Source organism: Candoia aspera, chromosome 6, assembly GCF_035149785.1.
Source record: "Candoia aspera isolate rCanAsp1 chromosome 6, rCanAsp1.hap2, whole genome shotgun sequence".
NCBI classification, from domain to species: Eukaryota; Metazoa; Chordata; class Lepidosauria; order Squamata; family Boidae; genus Candoia; species Candoia aspera.
The window spans coordinates 58,253,745-58,271,721 of NC_086158.1; the positions used below are offsets into that span (position 1 = coordinate 58,253,745).

The 17,977-nt window shown below is 38.4% G+C and overlaps 2 protein-coding genes across 3 annotated transcripts in view; one reads left to right on the forward strand and one right to left on the reverse strand.

The window, feature by feature from the left end:
- SLC18A2 (solute carrier family 18 member A2) overlaps positions 1-6,599 on the forward strand; it is a 28,868-nt gene extending 22,269 nt beyond the window's left edge. Inside the window, exons 13-15 of one of the 2 annotated variants that reach the window (XM_063307217.1) lie at positions 2,055-2,174; positions 3,250-3,383; positions 4,050-6,599. In XM_063307217.1, the coding sequence (XP_063163287.1) occupies positions 2,055-2,174; positions 3,250-3,383; positions 4,050-4,160 (365 nt within the window). In that variant the 3' untranslated portion in view covers positions 4,161-6,599. Of the gene's footprint in view, positions 1-2,054; positions 2,175-3,249; positions 3,705-4,049 lie in introns of those variants that run through there. The other variant, XM_063307216.1, reaches the window with a different exon arrangement.
- Positions 6,600-13,689: 7,090 nt separating this feature from the next.
- Positions 13,690-17,977, reverse strand: part of PDZD8 (PDZ domain containing 8) — a 51,865-nt gene continuing 47,577 nt past the window's right edge. Inside the window, exons 4-5 of the mRNA XM_063307218.1 lie at positions 17,454-17,616; positions 13,690-16,126 (exon numbers count right to left, since the gene is read on the reverse strand). Coding sequence (XP_063163288.1) covers positions 13,797-16,126; positions 17,454-17,616 — 2,493 coding nt within the window. The 3' untranslated portion in view covers positions 13,690-13,796. The remainder of the gene's footprint in view (positions 16,127-17,453; positions 17,617-17,977) is intronic.

Consider the following 17,977-nt stretch of genomic DNA (forward strand, 5'->3'; position numbering starts at 1 on the left):
AACATAAGGAACCTACCCCATTTTCATTACTAACAAGTACTCAGCACAGTTAAGATTCCAATGTTCTAAGAAGATTGTATGCAGCAATATGCATTAACCATTGTAATATATGGAAACCTGTGGCTTGGCTGTGGTTTCTGAAAGTATACAAAACCTTAAAAATACTGCAAATAGAGCTAATTAGTGTTTACATTAGTGAAACATAATGCTGTTTCCTTTCAAAAAGCAATATTTTACATCATTTGGAACCTACAAAAGAAGTAAATACAGTCAGCAGTGACTATCAGTGCCTAAGACATATAAGAAATCCTATTCTGTTTCAATGTAATGTTGTTAGACTGGGCTGCCAGCAGGAAAATTAAACATAGTTTTATTGTATCATAACAGATGTGACAGATGGTGCAATAATTAGATATACATATGTCATTCTGTAGAATATAAAGAGTCTTTACAGGGTAGAGAATTTGTATAATGATATTTTGACATTAGTGAATAACATTGGATTGATTATATTCTAATAAATTATCTTTAATTATAGCAAAAGTAGCTCTTGGATAACTGACTCCAGCATATAATTACCAGTTTTAAATTTAGTAAAAGCTTTCATCCTCTTGCACAAAGTGTACAAAGTAGCAGAACGTATTTTGTGAACATTCTGGCAATAAATATAGAAAACGCTAAACATTTTTGATGAATCCTTCACAGAAAGATTTCATTGCCTTTCATACATAGGCTTTTGCAGATGAAGGTGAGTGTTAGTTATATTAGCACCAACTTTATCTGTGGCAGGACAGTTCTTTTCGAAATGCTGTATTCCTGTATTATGGCAGAAGGTTTGAAAAATGGTCTAGCAACTCAGGTGTAATAGCTACAGAGTTCAATATCTCTTCTACTGGCTTGATGTATCCGTCTGGCTATCCAGGCGAATATAGAAGGAGACTTGAGGACAGTTTATGGTAAAATAAAACCAAACATTAGTAGAAAACATTAGTATTCATTAATTTAAAATGTTGAGTAAAATCACGCAGTTGAAGATAATATACTTTTCATTTGAATTTTGCATCATAGCAGGATACAAAATTAATTATATGAAGTCTAAACTTTGGGAAATATATATTGTTGAAGAACTTTGATTCTTCAACAATATATAATTAATATAGATGGTATATAGATGGCATAATAAACTAGATGGTGGATTCCTGATGTCAATTATTAAAGGTTTTTGCTATCTAATGATATTTCAGATCTGATACTGATTATCATAACCCACTGATTTTACACCTGTTATCAGGACAAGGTTTATGAGACTGGTATGATACTTTTATAGACTAGGCAGGATTGGGCGGTTCCTCTCTGTGAAAGGTAGTCCCAATTTGGAGGAGCAAACAATGCTTATTAGAATAAAGCAAATTTGACATTTGAAGCAAAATTTCTTCTTAATATCCTACAAATACTTTTGAGATCATTGTTCCAGTTCTGGTAAACAAAGCATAGCCTATTTGAAATTTTGACTGCATTGTGTTGAAAGGAATATGATTTTGCTACTTCTAGAATACCTTTTGGTTTAAAAATTCTGTAGTAAATTTGATAAAGCTGGGCACTATACATATACATAGTAAAGGTAAAGGTTTCCCTTGACATTAAGTCCAGTCGTGCCCGACTCTAGGGGGCAGTGCTCATCTCCGTTTCAAAGCCAAAGAGCCGGTGTTTGTCTGTAGACACTTCTGTGGTCGTGTGGCCAGCATGACTAAATGGAACGCCAGCTGAAGCGGTACCTATTAATCTACTCACATTGGCATGTTTTCGAACTGCTAGGTTGGCAGGAGCTGGGACTAGCAATGGGAGGTCATCCCGTCACGCAGATTCGAACCGCCAACCTTCCAATCGGCAAGCTCAGCAGCTCAGCGGTTTAACCTGCAGTGCCACCATGTCCCACCTATACATATACATACTTCCTTCAAAAATTATTTATAACCATTTTATTTTGTATGTATATACTTTGGAGAGAAATTGGAGATTGTCCTTAAAATACTCTTTTTCTGTGTTATAATCAGGGATGGTGGATTCCTCACTGATGCCTATTATGGGTTACCTTGTTGATCTGCGTCATGTTTCAGTCTATGGGAGTGTTTATGCAATCGCAGATGTTGCATTTTGCATGGGTTTTGCTTTAGGTAAGGACTTAACCTGTTTATATGAAATGCACTTAACATTAAAAACTGTTTGTAGAAGGGTTTAGAGCTTTGTACTATTTTGTATTAACCCCTCCCCCCGCACTTCCACAAATCTATGGTTAGTATTTAAAAATATACTGAACTGCTACCAATATATATATAAAAAGCTTCAAATACTGTTTAAGAAGGCCAGGGGTTTTTGGGGTGGGGGGTTGCCATTGAAGGCTGTTTCATCTCATGCTGAAGAGCTATTTAAAGCTTATTCTGGGACTTACACTAAGCCTTTCTTGTCTTTCCTGCCCCAGATGCTAGGAAACCATGCTACCTATTTTTAGGAATTGGGAGGAGTCCCAAGGCCTGCATGAAAGTCAATAGGGGCACCCTGGGGACTTAGGGTCTCCATTTCTGCTGTTGAAACTTTCTGAAAGAAAGCTACATAAAAATAGTCAGATAATGGCAAAAGGGATGGGTTAGGGTGAGAACAAGCTGATTTCCTGTTTTCACTCTTCAGTTCCTGAAATTATGAGAACTATGGTAATGAAGAAAGAACATTATACTAAGCATTTCAGTAAGCAGCAGCCAGAAATTTGTTTGCTCACATGCTTAAGATCTGATTATGCTTTCAGAGTATTCTGGCTTCCTGCATAACAAAACATCTTATGAACAATGTGTTGGTGCACATTGTCAATCACTCCTGTTTAGGTCCTCCTTCTGTTGGGAGTGGCTAAACAAACAAGGAAGTTTTAGTCTATGGCTTGTTCATCTTTGTATGCCAACTGGGATCCCTTGGCATTCCTAAGCAAACCTGGCTTCAATTTGCAGCATGTTAGATGAACTCTGTTATCCAGGTTTGTATGTAATGCTAATTAAACATAAACATAGGTAACTGACTTATCATTTTTGTAGGAGGGGCCAGTTGAGAGCAGTCAGGCAGTTTGGACTGGCATACTTGTCTGATCTCTGATTTAGTGTTAGGCATGAAGTAGCCCAATGTTTTAGATCAGGTCTTTTTCCTTATTTAATAGTCCTCAGCTTTTTCTTCTTTCTTTTGGTTAAACAATTTGTATTTCCAAAGGTCCATCTGTTGGTGGTGCTATTGCAAAGTCAATTGGGTTTCCATGGCTCATGACAATTATAGGAATTATTGATATCCTCTTTGCCCCCTTGTGTTTCTTTCTGCGCAGTCCACCTGCCAAGGAAGAAAAAATGGTAAGCACAGAACTATTTCTTGTTCTTCTGTGGACTCAGTACAGAACATCTTTTGTAGCATGTCTTCTACGTCTACATTTTCTGCAACAAAATAATCAGCATGACTGCTTTTAAATACATTAAAAGGGGTGCTATGTCATTTACTTTTCTTTAATCATCTAGCATGTACGTAGACCAAACAGCAGAATGATTGACAAATAGTGATATTCTGCCAGTTATCTGGATAATTCCACACTAGGGACAGCTGACCTCTCCATTCTGAACTGCTGCTCCTTAGTAGCTGACCAAGACCCCCATATTTGCTTGGGCTCACATTTAGGAAACAGCATGTCCACATAGCTGAAATAGTATATTTCTACGATACATTTTTTTTAGCTGTAGATAACTAATGCCTGCAGTTCCAGCTTTAGTTCAGATTAATTCACAAGCAATTAGATTAAACTGTTTTGTATTATCATATTTAGTAAGCAGGGTAGCTACATGAAGCGTTTTATATTAAAAGCTAAACACTAATAGGCTAGTATAAAACAAGCAGATACGTTTAACTTTTGAAAATTAATCTTATGTTGTATATGCTTAAGTGATACTGGCCTTGAAGTCTTCTGTTGTTATGCAGAGCAATACAATACTTGGTAATATTATAATCATAGCTCTGTTCTTTTATAGGCAATACTTATGGATCATAACTGTCATTTTAAAACCAAAATGTATACACAGAACAGCGTCCAGTCACATCAGTTAGGTGGTGACGATGAAGAATCGGAGAGTGATGAATAATGCTTAAAAAATGGTACTGGTAGTTCAGTGATACAGCAGACTTTTCCTGTGAAACATTTCATCAGAAAGTTTTAGTTGTACTGTATTTTTAATTGTGAACTTGTAAAACAAAATGAAACCAAAGGTATAGTTATTTATTGCCCTTGATCAAGATTACCCACTGCCTTATAAAAAAGATTTTAGGGGATTTTGTGTTTAACCTTATGCATTTTGTAAATGTATACATCTCAGTCTAGATCCATGCCTTTAAAATATTAGTTCACAAACATTTCCCTTACATTTTAATTTAATTCATTGAAGCAATGACTGCCTGAAACTAGCAGTTATGAATGATGAGACTGTATATTTTTTAAAAATTATAATACTTTGCACTTTTCAAATTAGCTTTGCTTGAAACTATAAACTTTCATTTACGCTTACCCTAATTAAGAATGATGTAGAGTGAACAAAACTTTATATATATGGCTAATAGAGAATCAATTTCATTGCAAACCATGTGGCATTTGGGAAAGCGAAGTTTGATATAAATAATTGGTTCATCTTAACTTTGCATTGGTACTGATAAAATATATATTGAAAATTGCTGAATATTTTTCATCTTATCAAACTTGTCCAAATTTGGTATCTTATCCTCATATAAACATTGATGTCTAGTACATTATCTGAATATTCAAATTTCAAATAGCTGTTACTATGGTTGCATGCCATTCATTACATACATCCAAAATTGTACAGAAAGAAAAAAAATTATATGATTACTGCTTATACTCTTCTTATGTCAGCTTGAACTAGAGTGTGTATCAGATTCAGACAAGTCCTAGATCCCAAATTGAAATATGGTAATTCAGAACAGATTTTTATTTCCCTGGGATGGAGACCACGCCTTGATCTATTATCTGGAGCTTCAGCATAATGCAAACAGTGATAATGCAGCAAACTTTTTTGTCATTTACATGAAAGGAACTGTTGTTTCCATTATCCTGAACTGCAGGGCCCAATTATAGCTTCTTGAAGACTGAAGAAGTACCTTTAGTTATATCATGTGCTTTATGTCCTCAGCTTCTGCAAAGGTTTGTGTTTTTGAGCTATGTCAAGTACCTGACCTGGCCAATCCTCAAGCAATGAACTTCTCCATATACAAGGAAAATTCTTTACAAGATCCTCTTTGATTTATATTCCCCATCTATTTAAAATTCAGTTTGGATGATTCCCTCCAAGGAAGCTACTGATGCTACAAATTTGAACATGTTGTCACAAAACAACATCCAATACTGGGACATTTTAAAATAAGGAACATAGCCCCAAAACTTTTGTAGTAATTTCTATAAAGTTTGCCATGCTTCATCTCATGAAGCTTTAGTTTTTCTGCTAATGTTATCCCATTTAATGAAGAAACAAGACTGATGACTAATTCAGTTTTTCCCATGTTAGACTAGAGTTCTGTTTTTTCCTCCAAATCTTGCATCAGATCCAAAGATCAGAATGGAATGGCTATACCAGATCAGTCTGTTTCTGGAGTTTTAAGATTAAGCCTCATGCTGCACCATTAGTCTGAGCATACTCCTTGATAAAACTGTTCTAATATGTGCCTATTTAAACTAGAAGCAAAACTGCCAGCATTTGAACTCCCATTTATGAGATCTGCTTTGTAAAAACGCTACCTGATTATCAAAAGGAAGACCAGGCAGTTATATTCCCTAGTAGACTTGTACTAGAATAAGTAAAGTATCTGGCAGACACTTTATGCTAAAATTTTATTTTTCTACAGTATTGTTTTTGCAAATTAAAAAGTTATAGGACACACCTGCTTTTTAACACTGTCAGACTTTTAGGTGTTTGCAGAAAATGAAATTCATACAAAGTCTATTCACAGAGTGACTCCTTTGCTTCTAACTATCCATTAGACATCAGCAGATGGAAATGGATTAACACCTTTCCTTGAATGCAACATATTGTGCTTTTGAAGAAAATATGCAAAACAGGGTTAAAGAGATTTGAAGACTGGGTAGTTTGATAAATGGAAGGCAGGTAATGTTCCAGTTCTTGATACATAATGGTCTATATTGCAATCTATTGACTCCTCTGGCACTGTTCTCTCAGTGTTGAGATAAGCCCATGGACTATGGCCTTCGTTGTGAAAATAAAAATCCAACTAATGTAGGACCATGTAAGTATCAAATATTTATGTAGTGTTGTATACATAACAGTTTGTAAACTTGATCTCTGTGCCTTTTCTAATGTATCAGCAGATGGTTTGTATTTAAAGCAGAAACTTTATATAGTTTTGTAAAGTGTGTGTTTGTGTGTGTCATTTCCATGTATAAAACATATATTTTGGTCAAGTTTTGGAAATGCTTTAGATGAATTGTTATTGTTCTGTTATACAGAAAATAAGAATGGAATGTTATTTTGTGAAAGAAATAAAAGGTAACTATGTGATGTTTTGCTACTGTTTATGTGCCAGTTAGTGCAGAAAGGTAAGACACCAAGTCTTCATTCCCTTGCCCCGTTGGTATGACAGCTCTCAGAATGACTGTGCTGAATTTCAGAGAAAGTGCTTTAAATCCACAGTTGTTTGCTGATGTGGATTTGGGGGCAGAGAAAACGTTGGTCTTTTGTTGTTGTTGTTGTTGTAATTGTTCCATATGTTGAAGAGTCAACAGCTCCCTTTGCATAAGGCTTAGAAAACCTTATCTTAGAAGACAATTAAACAGGTGTCTCCGTGTATGTATGTGTATATGCAAGTGAGAGGAGTGTATGGGAAGAGAGGCACTTGATGATGCCTCTAGTCTCTCACCAACTTGCAGAGTTGCTCCCCTAAATTCAAATCTTGGGCAGATAAAGAGACGCTCTGTATCTACAACTCTTTGGTAGACTCCCTAAATTATGGGTAGGAAGTTTTAAACAACAAAACAATACACCACTGTGAAAGATTAGGAGAGTTTCAAACATCATTCTTCCCTCACAGTTGACCTTCTTGTGTCAGCATGGTAAACAATAAGTGGTGCTGGAGATTCCTGGGTCAGAACACTCTGAGACAGAGATATGAATTACTGTTTTCTTCTAAATATTTAAACTGCCTGTTACTATAATCATTGCCACTTGACAGTGAACCTCAGGGACACTTGGGGTGCTATTGTAATTAACCAATTTATTCTAATTCATTTCAAATCTTCCTTTCATATAATCTATAACTAACATTTATTTCAGTGGTACCTTTATTACAGAGAAGAGTATTTATCTTAATCTGTATTTGGTTTCTATGCAGCATATTACTTGAAATATAGCTGCCTTGCATATCTAGACACAGTGTGCTGAACTTAACAATTCCTCTACAAAATATAATTTTTATTTATATTCATCTTACTGATATTCTGGTTTTCCTTGTACATTTTAAAAAACAGATAATTTTTTTAAAATATAAATTATCTTCTTCTCTCCAATAGGTGTGCTTGGAAGTAACAGGTTTTCAGATAATGCTCTGTCAAAAGTCATACTGATAATCTTACAGGAGAATAACACAAGTGTTCATATTTAAGCATTCATAACTGCTTCAATGAGACTGTGATATTAAACATAACCCTTAGTACTGTGATATTTGGTATTAGATTGCTACAAGCTCAAGAAGTTGCATCACATAGTATGTTTAAGAATTCTGTTATTTAAAGTCTAATAGGAACACAAATAATTATGAAAACACAAACAACCCCATTGCACTTACTTTGTAGGTAAACTTGTTTAATCATCCCAAAGCAATGTTTTAATTTATGATTTTTAATTAAGTTCCTCAGATTTATCAAGAATTTCTCAATCAAGGAGTAAGTATTTCACAACCTTAAATCCTCTGTAGCGTAGAGTATTGAAAATGTAGAGAAGCTCCTTAGAAAATGTGTTACTAGAAAAAAGAGCAAGTACCTATCCTAGTAACTGGGACATCTAGTTCTTGTATTTCTCCAGTAGCCTTTCCGAATCTGGAGTCCTCTGATTACAGACAAGGCTGGCTGGATCTGATGAGAATTGAAGTCAAAAACATTGGGCAGGAACCCGGATGGGAAAGGGTCCATAAAAGATTTCACTGATGGGGCTTCCCTAACTCTAACCTAGGCCTATCAAAGAATGAACCTAGTATCATTCACAGATAAATATGATCTTTATCTTTCATCTACCACCCTTCCACAGAACTGAAAAGTTTCACTGAATGCAGAATGTTGGAAGCCATTGGTCTAGAAAACAGCATAGGCATGGAGTAAAAAAAAAAAAAGCTTTAGTTATGTGCCAAAATATTCGTTAAATATTAACAGCTTGTAACAAAGAAACAGAATTTATTTTAAAAAACTTTTATTAAAGCTTGTTCTCGTGATAAAATCATCTGACAATCAACTCAGGCAGATTTCCATAAATATATGCTAGTGTCAAGTAATAACATACCACCACATCAAGATACTCTTGCTTCTAGTGGTATTTATTATTTTCAGCTGTGTATAGTAAAGCAGAGAAGCAAAGGATATAAAAGGAATGTATTAATAGTTGCTTCTTAAAAACAGTATTTATTCTAATTCTACGCTTTATATGTTTTCCTTGATGCTACCATACTATTATTTTGCTGCCATTCTCTCGCAACAGTTAGAATATTGCACTATATTTAACTTACATTATACAATCGTCACAGTGGAGTACTGATACCCAACTTTTCATGCCCCTTTCATTAACAGATAACTATACAATGTTAGTTTAGTAAACCTAACACCTGTAGTATTTCTGTAATTGTATTATCATCAGCAAGTTAGTATCTGGACAGAAGCTAAAGGAAAAATATCCTAGTTTATGCAAACTTGTTAAGCTGATGAATTCTGAAATATTCCTTAAATACAGTGTTGATTGAACATTATTGGTTCATTTGGGGAAATACCCCAAAATTAAGTTTTACCTTTTTAAAAAAGTATGGACTATGTTAATTTGGCAGCTATTCAGTTCAACTGTTTGCTTTTTTATTGTAAGAATAAGTTATAAGGATAAAAATGTTGGGACATCGTTCACTCCCATTTTAACAGCAAAACAATGCTTATGCAGTAGCACGAGTGGTTGCTTGTTAGTCAAGATAGGAGTGATTTAGAATGCTAGCCGGTTTTACCAAAAATAATGATGAAGAAGGACATGAAAACAAAATATTAAGAAATATGGGTTTGAAACACCTAAATAACCCTAACCCTAAGTAACAATCCTCATGTTTCTTCCAACAAGGTGGCAAAGTTTATTTTATTTTGCTGGACTCAGGAACCAATGGAGCTGGGGGCAATCTTAAGATGCTGAGGATCTGTCATTTTTTTGTGCGAGATGTCACTACAAGCACAGGAGAGTAAATAATTTAGTGTTTCTTTTTATCCTTTTAAACATTAATTTTTAAGTCATAGATTCTCTGGCAAAAATAAACAGATAAGGCTACCATTAAATTTTAAATTTTCTCACTGGTGCTTAACAGTATTACATTACATAAGGGTATATTCTATGAAGCCTCCATCTATAGTTACATGAACAAACAAAAACCTGCTGGCACATTCTCAATACATTTCTATAAAACATTGGTATAGTATATGTATAGGCAAAACCTAATGCCTATGGACATTTTTGAGCAGGGAAATGAAAATCTGATGAGGGTTGTTTCAATGGTATGTGCTTTAAAGGTCTTTCCCAGCTAAAGATTCTAATACATCTACAGAAGAAAAGAGTAAAGCATATATTACCTTTTCAAAAAATTCAGTCCTCTCTAATGTTACCAAATAGTTGAAAATAAAGGCATAATGCCATCACTTGAGGCTGATTGTGTGTGGGAGTTTGGGTGTGTGGGGGAGGGAACCCTTGTTTCAATCCAGGGTTTCCGGAGGTCTGGGAATGGAGGCAACTGGGCTTGGAAACTCTGGGGGTTGTAGGGCAGGTCACTCTATCGAGGTGGTGACGGGCCGGGGATGCTATGGCAGGAATCAGAGGGCAGGTCATCTTCGGGGAAGACACCCCCGGTGTTCGTTACCAGTGGCATGTTCCAGCCCTCTGTGTTCAGACCCAGGCCCTGGTCAGCAGATCCTTGAGGGCCCCGGCTTCCAACTGCTGCTGCTTAACGCCAGGTCAGTTAACAACAAGGCCCCCCTCATATGTGATTTAATCACAGAGGAGGGGGCTGACCTGGTGTATATCATTGAGACCTGGCTGGGCCCAGAAGGGGGGGGGGTAGCCCTTTCAGAAATGTGCCCAGCCGGGTTTCAGGTGTGGCATCAGCCGAGATGCTAGGGCAGGGGAGGTGGGGTAGCAGTTGTGATCTGAGAGTCTCTAGTAGCCTTCAGGGGCGCTGCTCCACAAGTGGCTGGTTGTGAGACCCTGTTCTTCAAGTTGGGTGCCTGAGAACAGTTGGGAGTGTTGCTGCTGTACCAGCCTCCCTGCTGCATGGCAACCTCCCTGCCTGAGGAGGGAGTACCCCAGGCTTATGGTTCTGGGGGACTTCAATCTGCCATCTCTGGGGCGTGCCTCAGAGGTGGCTCAGGAGTTCATGGCGACCCTGGTGGACCCGGTAGGGTTTCAGAGGGAGCTGGGGTTATACCCGAGGATCTACTGCACAGCCCAGCGGAGGCCCTAGCCGTGGCCTGGAATAGGGAGGTGGCAGGGGGCTTGGACAGGATCACGCCTGTGTGACCTCTCTTGCCTCATCTGACCCAGCACTCCCCGTGGTTTATGGAGGAGCTGCAGGTTCTGAAGAGGATTAAGAGACATCTAAAGCGCCACCGGAGAAAGACAAGGAGCAAATCTGACCAAACACAAACTAGAGCTGCTATTAAGGCCTACCTTGTGGTGTTAAGAGCGGCGAAACAGCAGTATTTCTCCACTCTTATTGCATCCGCAGAATGCCGCCCGGCAGCCCTGCTTAGGATTACCCAATCCCTCTTGGGTAATGGGGAATCAGTGATCTGTTTACAGGGCTGTGCGGAGTTTTCTGAGCATCTGCAGGATAAAATCACTCAGATTCGTTCTAAGTTGGACTCTAAGCATGAGGCATAGTCTGGGGAGATGCTGAAGGGATGTACTTACCCTGTTATCTGGGAATGGTTTGATCCTGTTGGGCCTGAGGAAGTGAACAGGATCCTCCAGACTGCAAATGCAACCACATGCCATCTTGACCCTTGACCCTCCTGGCTGGTAAAATCAGCCCGGGAGGTGACTTGTTGGGTCCAGGCGATGGTTAATACATCCTTGAGGGAGGAGGAGTTTCCAGCTGCCTTCAAGGAGGCGCTGGTACACCCCCTCCTCAAGAAGCCATCCCTGGACCCTATTATACTGGGCAATTTCACCCTGTCTCCTATCTTCCCTTTTTGGGAAAGGTGGTTGGGAAAGTGGTTGCGTTGCAGCTCCAGAGGATTCTGGAGGAAACAGATTATCTGGACCCCTTTCAGTCAGGTTTCAGGCCAGGATATGGGACAGAGACTGCATTGGTCGCACTTATGGATGATCTCTGGGGAGAGCAGGATGGAGGGAGTGCATCCATCCTGGCTCTTCTTGACCTCTCAGCGGCTTTCAATCAACCATGGTATTCTTTTGGGCCGGCTCAGGGAGTTGGGGGTGGTGTAGTTTTGCGCTGGTTCACCTCCTTCCTCCAGGGCTGGTCCCAATCAGTGGTGATAGGAGAGATCTGCCCCTCAACCCCTCCATTGCGGAGTGCTGCAGGGTTCAGTTCTCTCTCCTCTCCTGTTCAACATCTACATGAAACTGCTGGGCGAGATCATCCGTCATCACGGGACATATCATCAATATGCCGATGATACTTAGTTATGTATCTCCATCCCAGGTGAGGTAAGTGATGCGGTAGCTGCCCTCTCCAAGTGCCTGGGGGCTGTGGGGGTCTGGATGGGAAACAATAGGCTTCAACTGAACCCTGGTAAGATGGAGTGGCTGTGGGTTGATGGTTACTCTGTATCTGGGAAGTTATCTTTAGTTCTGGATGGGGTTGCACTGCCCCATTCAGACCTGCTGCGTAATCTGGGGGTCCTCCTGGACTCACGACTCCTGCTCGATGAGCAGGTGGCAGTTGTGGCCAGAAGGGCCTTTGTGCAACTTCGTGTTGTGCGCCAGTTATGCCCTTTCCTGGAACGAGAGGCAGTCACTCATGCCCTGGTCATCTCCCACATAGACTATTGAAATGCGCTCTACATGGGGCTACCCTTGAAGAGTATCCGGAAGCTTCAACTGGTCCAGAATGCAGCCGCGTGAACAGTTATTGGTGCCCTAAGATTGGAACATGTGACACTACTGCTGTGCGAGCTGCACTGGGTACCAGTTTGCTTCCAGGTCCAATTCAAGGTGTTATCACCTTTAAAGCCCTACATGGCATGGGGCCAGGTTACCTGAGGGACTGTCTCATCCCCATAGCATTGACTCACCCCACCCGGTCATGCAGAGAGGGCATGCTATGAGCCCCGCTAGTAAAGGAATTCCACCTGGTGGGGTCCAGGAGGTGGGCGTTCTCTGCAGTGGCATCTGCCCTCTGGAATATTCTGCCCCCAGCGGTGAGACAGGCCCATTTGCTCCCGGACTTCCGGAAGAACCTAAAAACCTGGCTCTGCTGCCTCACTTGGGGTGGTAGGGGCACCAGTTCATCTTGGGGGTGGCTATTATAGATCTCTCCCCAACAAACAAGATCTGACCTGCTGGATTTTATATTTTATATTTATTTTATTTTTATAGAGTTTTTATATTGTAACTTATGTGTTTTAATTTTGATTGTAAACTGCCCAGAGTCCCCTTTTCCGGGGAGATGGGCGGTGATGGAAATTTGAAATATAAATAAATAAATAAACAAAGAAACAAATAAATACTGTTATCTATAATGCATCATTGGCAAAACAAAAAAACCCTGAAACTCACAATCCCCTTTCCAAAATAAACTGGATAAGCAAATGGCAAAGCCTAACAAAAATCTTCAAAACTGGCCCCTCAGCAGTTGCTACAGTAGTTCTAATTTGAGTACAAAGTAAAAATGAAAAGCTTTAAATCTGAATAATGAAAGGAACAAAAATGAGAACAGAAACTGTGCAAAGCATTTCAAAGGCAATTCAGAAAGTGTGTTGGTGTGAGTAAAGGGCTCTTTCTTGAAACATAGAGGCAGCTGTGCCCTTCAGAAGACAACATTTCCATAAAGATTGTCAGGAAACAGGCTATGTGTGAACATGTCCGCAGAGATGACTTGAGAAAGCCCTCGAAGCGCTGATGCTGAGCCTTATGGAGGAAGTGGCTGCCTTGAAAGGGTGCTTCACTCATGCCAGCCCACTTCATAAAGCATCCCTCTGAATGCTTTGTACAGGTTTACAACTTACCCTAATGTATTTTAGAAACACATTTTAGAAAAAAAGTTCAAATAAATTAAAAATCACCTAGTATAAAGTCCCAAAATGTTATTAAAGTATAACATGGTTCAACAAAACAAAATCATATTGTACCTGGAAATAAAAACCATTTCCTTACATGGGTTTGAAAATAATGGAGAAGCAGCTTGTATATATTATATCAGTGTTTAATTACGTTTTGAAGTATCTGATGTAGTTTGATTAAGTGCAAAGTGTTTCCCGGTTTATCATCTGCAAGGCCAAATGTGCAGCATCAGTCTACGGACACATTCTGGGATTCAAGTCTTTCTTCTTCTTTTAGTAGGGTTTCAAGTACTGGTGCCATTACTAAAGCAGCTTCGTCTTCATTATCTGTTTCTTCCACTAAGTTGTTGTCTTCTTCATCTTTATCCTCTTTTCTAGATCCAAGTTCTAAAGCAGTATTTTCTAAAGCTTCTATATCTTCAATGCCAGCTTTATAATGAATCATAAGGAGTGTCAGGGCTTGCAATCTTTCACCTGATTTAGCCAATGCAGCAGCCAATAGCACTTTTTTCCTTGTATCTGTTGTTTCTTTCTTTTCTCTAATTAAAGAATTGTTGTTCTCCAGTTCCTGGTCTATTTCGTATTGAAGTTTTTCCAACATAATTTCTAATTTCTGGATTCTTTCCTCTGTAGGTAAACTTCTATAAAGATCTCGGCCAATTTCTTTCACTGCAATGAAAACACTATCATCAAGTCCTCCTTCCTTCCTTGGTAACTTAATCCCTGGAGTGGTTATGTGCTTGGAAGGACTACTAGGGCCACCAGTTTCTGTATCGCTACCTTCATTATCAGAAGGAAGTGGTGTCTGCTTTGGTGAAGGTTCTACCACATCAGGTCCTTGATCATGAATACGCACTTTAGGAACTTGACGGAGGTTTAAGAATCGGCTGCTTGTATTGATGATGTGTCTTGTTAGACCTGTTGCCTTATTTGCAGTTTTTAATTCTGAATCAACACGAGTTCCTTGTGTGGACTGAGAATCTTGGTTTTCAGATTTGAAAGGCTGTAGAACTCGATCAAGCCGCCTTGAGGCTCCTAAACAGAAGGGAGCATCAGTTAGACACTTTTCTTGACATTTTTTGTGGCAAACGTATGCACAAACCACACACTGAGATGCTGCTTTTGTCCAAACTTTCTTTTTGCAGTAGTCACACCAAGTTGGATTCTGAAATTGAGTATCTTGGAAATTATGCCTATTTTCCGTATAAGTAACTTGTCCAAAGTAAGGATCGTCTTTTGAAAGAACAGGAGCTGCTTCTTCTTCTGAAATATTTTCTTTCTCTTTTTCCAACAGAAAACTTGAATCTTCAGGTTCACCCTCTCTTAAATATTTAAAATGTATAGTGACATCACCATAACAAAACTTTTCATTGAAACCTTTGTGTGAGATCAAACTACGCAAAGCTGTTCTAGTTACTGCAGCTTTAGGTGCAGGAGGATTTAATCGAAATAGCCTAAAGAATTCCATAGAGGATGTAGCTATACAATCTAATGCTATGTCTTCAAGTTTTACACTTTCATATCCTAAACAAACCAGCCCACCTAGTTTGAAAGGGTCTCTACACCAAATACCAATATTTAGGTAGGTATGTTCTTTTCCTACTTCAAATATGTAGGAAGAGCCCTTTGTCCTTGCCCATTTACCTGCTCGATTATGATAAGGAATTTCTGGTGATTCCCATGTATTATGGTTTTCTACTGCCTTAGAATTCAGTGAACAATGTGAAGAATCTGTAATGTCTTTATACAGTTCTAATTTGCTCATAATAGATTTATTGATAGGTGCTTTAATATTCTGTTGAGGTTCTATACTTTCCTTTGATATTTCTGATTTATTTATAGTTATTCTAGAACTTTGTGAAATTTCTGAAGGCTCCTTAGCTATTTCTAATTTATTTGCAATGGGTTTGGATCCTGTAGTTTCTTCTCCTAGATCAATAATTCTGATTATCTTTTCTGAATTCTTATCTCCATTACTTGCAGGAAGAGGGAGCCTGTCTACTTTCTCAGAAGATAAGTCACCAGTTTCTAATTTATTTTGAACTTCGCTAGAAACTGTTGACACTTTAATTTGTGGCCTGGGTGGTACAGGTGGTTTGGTTACATTTATCTGTGGCTGTTTGTTCGTCTGCTGACTTCCATCCGGGTTCTCAGGATTTTTGAGTGTCGTTTGTCTGGCTGCCTCTTTGAAAAGTACCCTTGAAGATGTCTGATAACTTCCTAGATGTAACTTGCGATTTAACACTGGAGATACGGTTCCAGGTGGTTTAACAGCAAGTGAAACTGGTGTATGCTTGGGACTGGTTGAAGAATCATCTTTGAATTCACTTGACTTTAGTGCATTTGCCAAGTCCTCAAATTCTTTATCAAATTCTTTGTTATCTATTTCATTCAGCAAATAGTCATCTGCAAATGATGACTCGTCCAACTGTGATAGATTATCTTGGGCTAATGGAGTCTGCTGAGAATAGCCAACCGGTCTCTCATAATATATGGTGACTCTTTCACCAGCCTGTTTGATAAGTTTTAACACTTGTATTGTTGATGTAATTCTGACTCCTGTTAAAAAAAACAGAGAAACAATAATAATTAATATTTGCTGAAAGTAATTGATAAACACCTAAACTGAGAGTGCTGCCCAGTGAAGGAGAAGCCATGAAGTCTGTTTCCCTCCCATGGAGAAGGTAACTGAGATTGTCCTATGAATTAATTCCTTATCAATGTTATTACTATAGACGTAAATAGGAAGTAGAGCAATTACCATTTGCATTATAACAAAAGTCCTATTTAGCCTAAGCCTGCTGATGGAGAGAGAGCCAGTTTGGTGTAATGGTTAAGCCTAGAAACTGGGAGACTCTGGGTTCTAGTCTCACCTTAGGCACAAAGCCAGCTGGGTGACCTTGGGCCAGTCACTTTCTCTCAGCCCTAAGAAGGAGGCAATGGCAAACCACTTCCAAAAACATTGCCAAACAAACTTGTCCAGGCAGTCACCAGGAGTCAGCACTGACTTGAAAGCACAAAATAACCAACCAGCTGATGGAGGGGTAAATAATAATGAACATATTATTCCCAAGGCTACAAAAGGTGCAGTGTAGTAGTAAAGGAAGAAGCAGGGAGATCCAGGTTCAAGTCTCCATCCAACCCCAGAGCTCACAGACTAACTCTGGAACAGCCACTCTGCTTCAGCCCAGTCTATCTCACAAGGTAGCTATTGTAAAGATAATATATATATGCTAGCCTGAGATCTCAGAGAAAAGGAGAGATAAAAATGCAAAACTTAAATAAAATTTATCATTCTTTAAGAAAACATGCACAGTATTAACACAAAATAATATTGTTCAACAGATAATAAAGTGTTAGAACGTTAAAACTAAATCAGATTTGCTACTCTCTACATAAACATCACATACAGAGAACTCTTTTAGATAACAATGAATCTTACAGAAATAGTTACCAAGATGCTTGTTTGTATCTCTTGTACTGAAGCGAAAAATATTTCCTCAACAGCTGCCAAAGTTGGTACCAAATATTGATGTGAGCTTTTCTAAAGTATTTATGTATTTTCTATTCTCCAATAATAATGTCCCTTCAGGGTTAAGGAGGAAACTGTACCTAAAAGCATAGCCACTATTTTTATAGTAAAAACTACACTAATATATCATTATGGACTTATGCATCTGAAAACAAGTTATGATATTCTCTTCATTAGGGCACTATTATCCTCAATACAATACAATGTTTTATGATCCTGCTGAGTGATGACTGATGAAGGATGGCTGAAATATAGATTTCCCTATAGTTTCATTTCATTTTTATACCTTCTGAGCAAGTTACATATAGCTTAGCAAATCTTATTAAGCTTAGTCCATGTAATTTCACTGCATACCTCCAATAGATAATAACCTGTCCCCCCTCTGAAGATCAGCAGCAGCGGCAGCAGAGTTTGGTGTAACAGTCTCAATGACAACGTGACCTGTTTCTCCTTCCTTAGCCTGTACTTGACGGAGAGTGAGTCCAATACTTGGCGAATTTCCTTTTATGAGTTCTGCCTGTGGGGGGAAAAAAGAAAAATGATTTTCATTGTTAACATTAAGTTATATAATTCATAAAATTAAATGGTTTTCTGCCGTTACCTCATGCAGAATTTGTACTTGATAGAGATTAATATATATTCCATATAATTACTATGTTTTTAAGAAGAAATATGTTTTACAAAACATGGTACATTTTACAGGTCAATACTGTTTTTTTCAAACAGAATATTTATTACAAGTTATATCTCACTACCCAAATAGTACTTAAAATGATCTTTTCCATCTATGTCACAGAGGTACGATTAATCAAATAATTTTAAAAAGTTAACATAGCAGGAAGCTATGTAGTTCATGGCGTCAACCAAACTAGTTCACA